This window comes from Eurypyga helias, unplaced genomic scaffold, assembly GCF_000690775.1.
Source record: "Eurypyga helias isolate BGI_N326 unplaced genomic scaffold, ASM69077v1 scaffold41728, whole genome shotgun sequence".
Lineage (NCBI taxonomy): Eukaryota > Metazoa > Chordata > Aves > Eurypygiformes > Eurypygidae > Eurypyga > Eurypyga helias.
Window position 1 is genome coordinate 1 of NW_010267043.1, and position 203 is coordinate 203.

Genomic DNA, 203 nt, shown 5'->3' on the forward strand with positions numbered 1-203 from the left:
TGTCGTCCTTATCCTTGTCGGTCAGCTGGTAGATCTGGTGGGCCAGCTTCTGCACCGTGCACGTCCCGAACCGGCACCCCGTGCGGATGGCTTGGAAGTGGGGGAAGCTGTTAATGCTCTGGCGGTAGCGCTTGACGCGGATGTGAGCATCCTCCCGGTTGCTGCGGGGCAGGAAGAGAGAGCGGGCATGAGAAGAGTGTCGT

General features: G+C 61.6%; 1 protein-coding gene across 1 annotated transcript in view; it reads right to left on the reverse strand.

Moving 5' to 3' along the window:
* Nucleotides 1-4: 4 nt before the first annotated feature.
* The window catches only part of ADM (adrenomedullin), a gene marked incomplete at its 3' end in the record, with an annotated part of 1979 nt that continues 1780 nt past the window's right edge, over nt 5-203 (reverse strand). The window contains exon 4 of the mRNA XM_010157283.1: nt 5-161. Within this exon, the coding sequence (XP_010155585.1) occupies nt 5-161 (157 nt within the window). The remainder of the gene's footprint in view (nt 162-203) is intronic.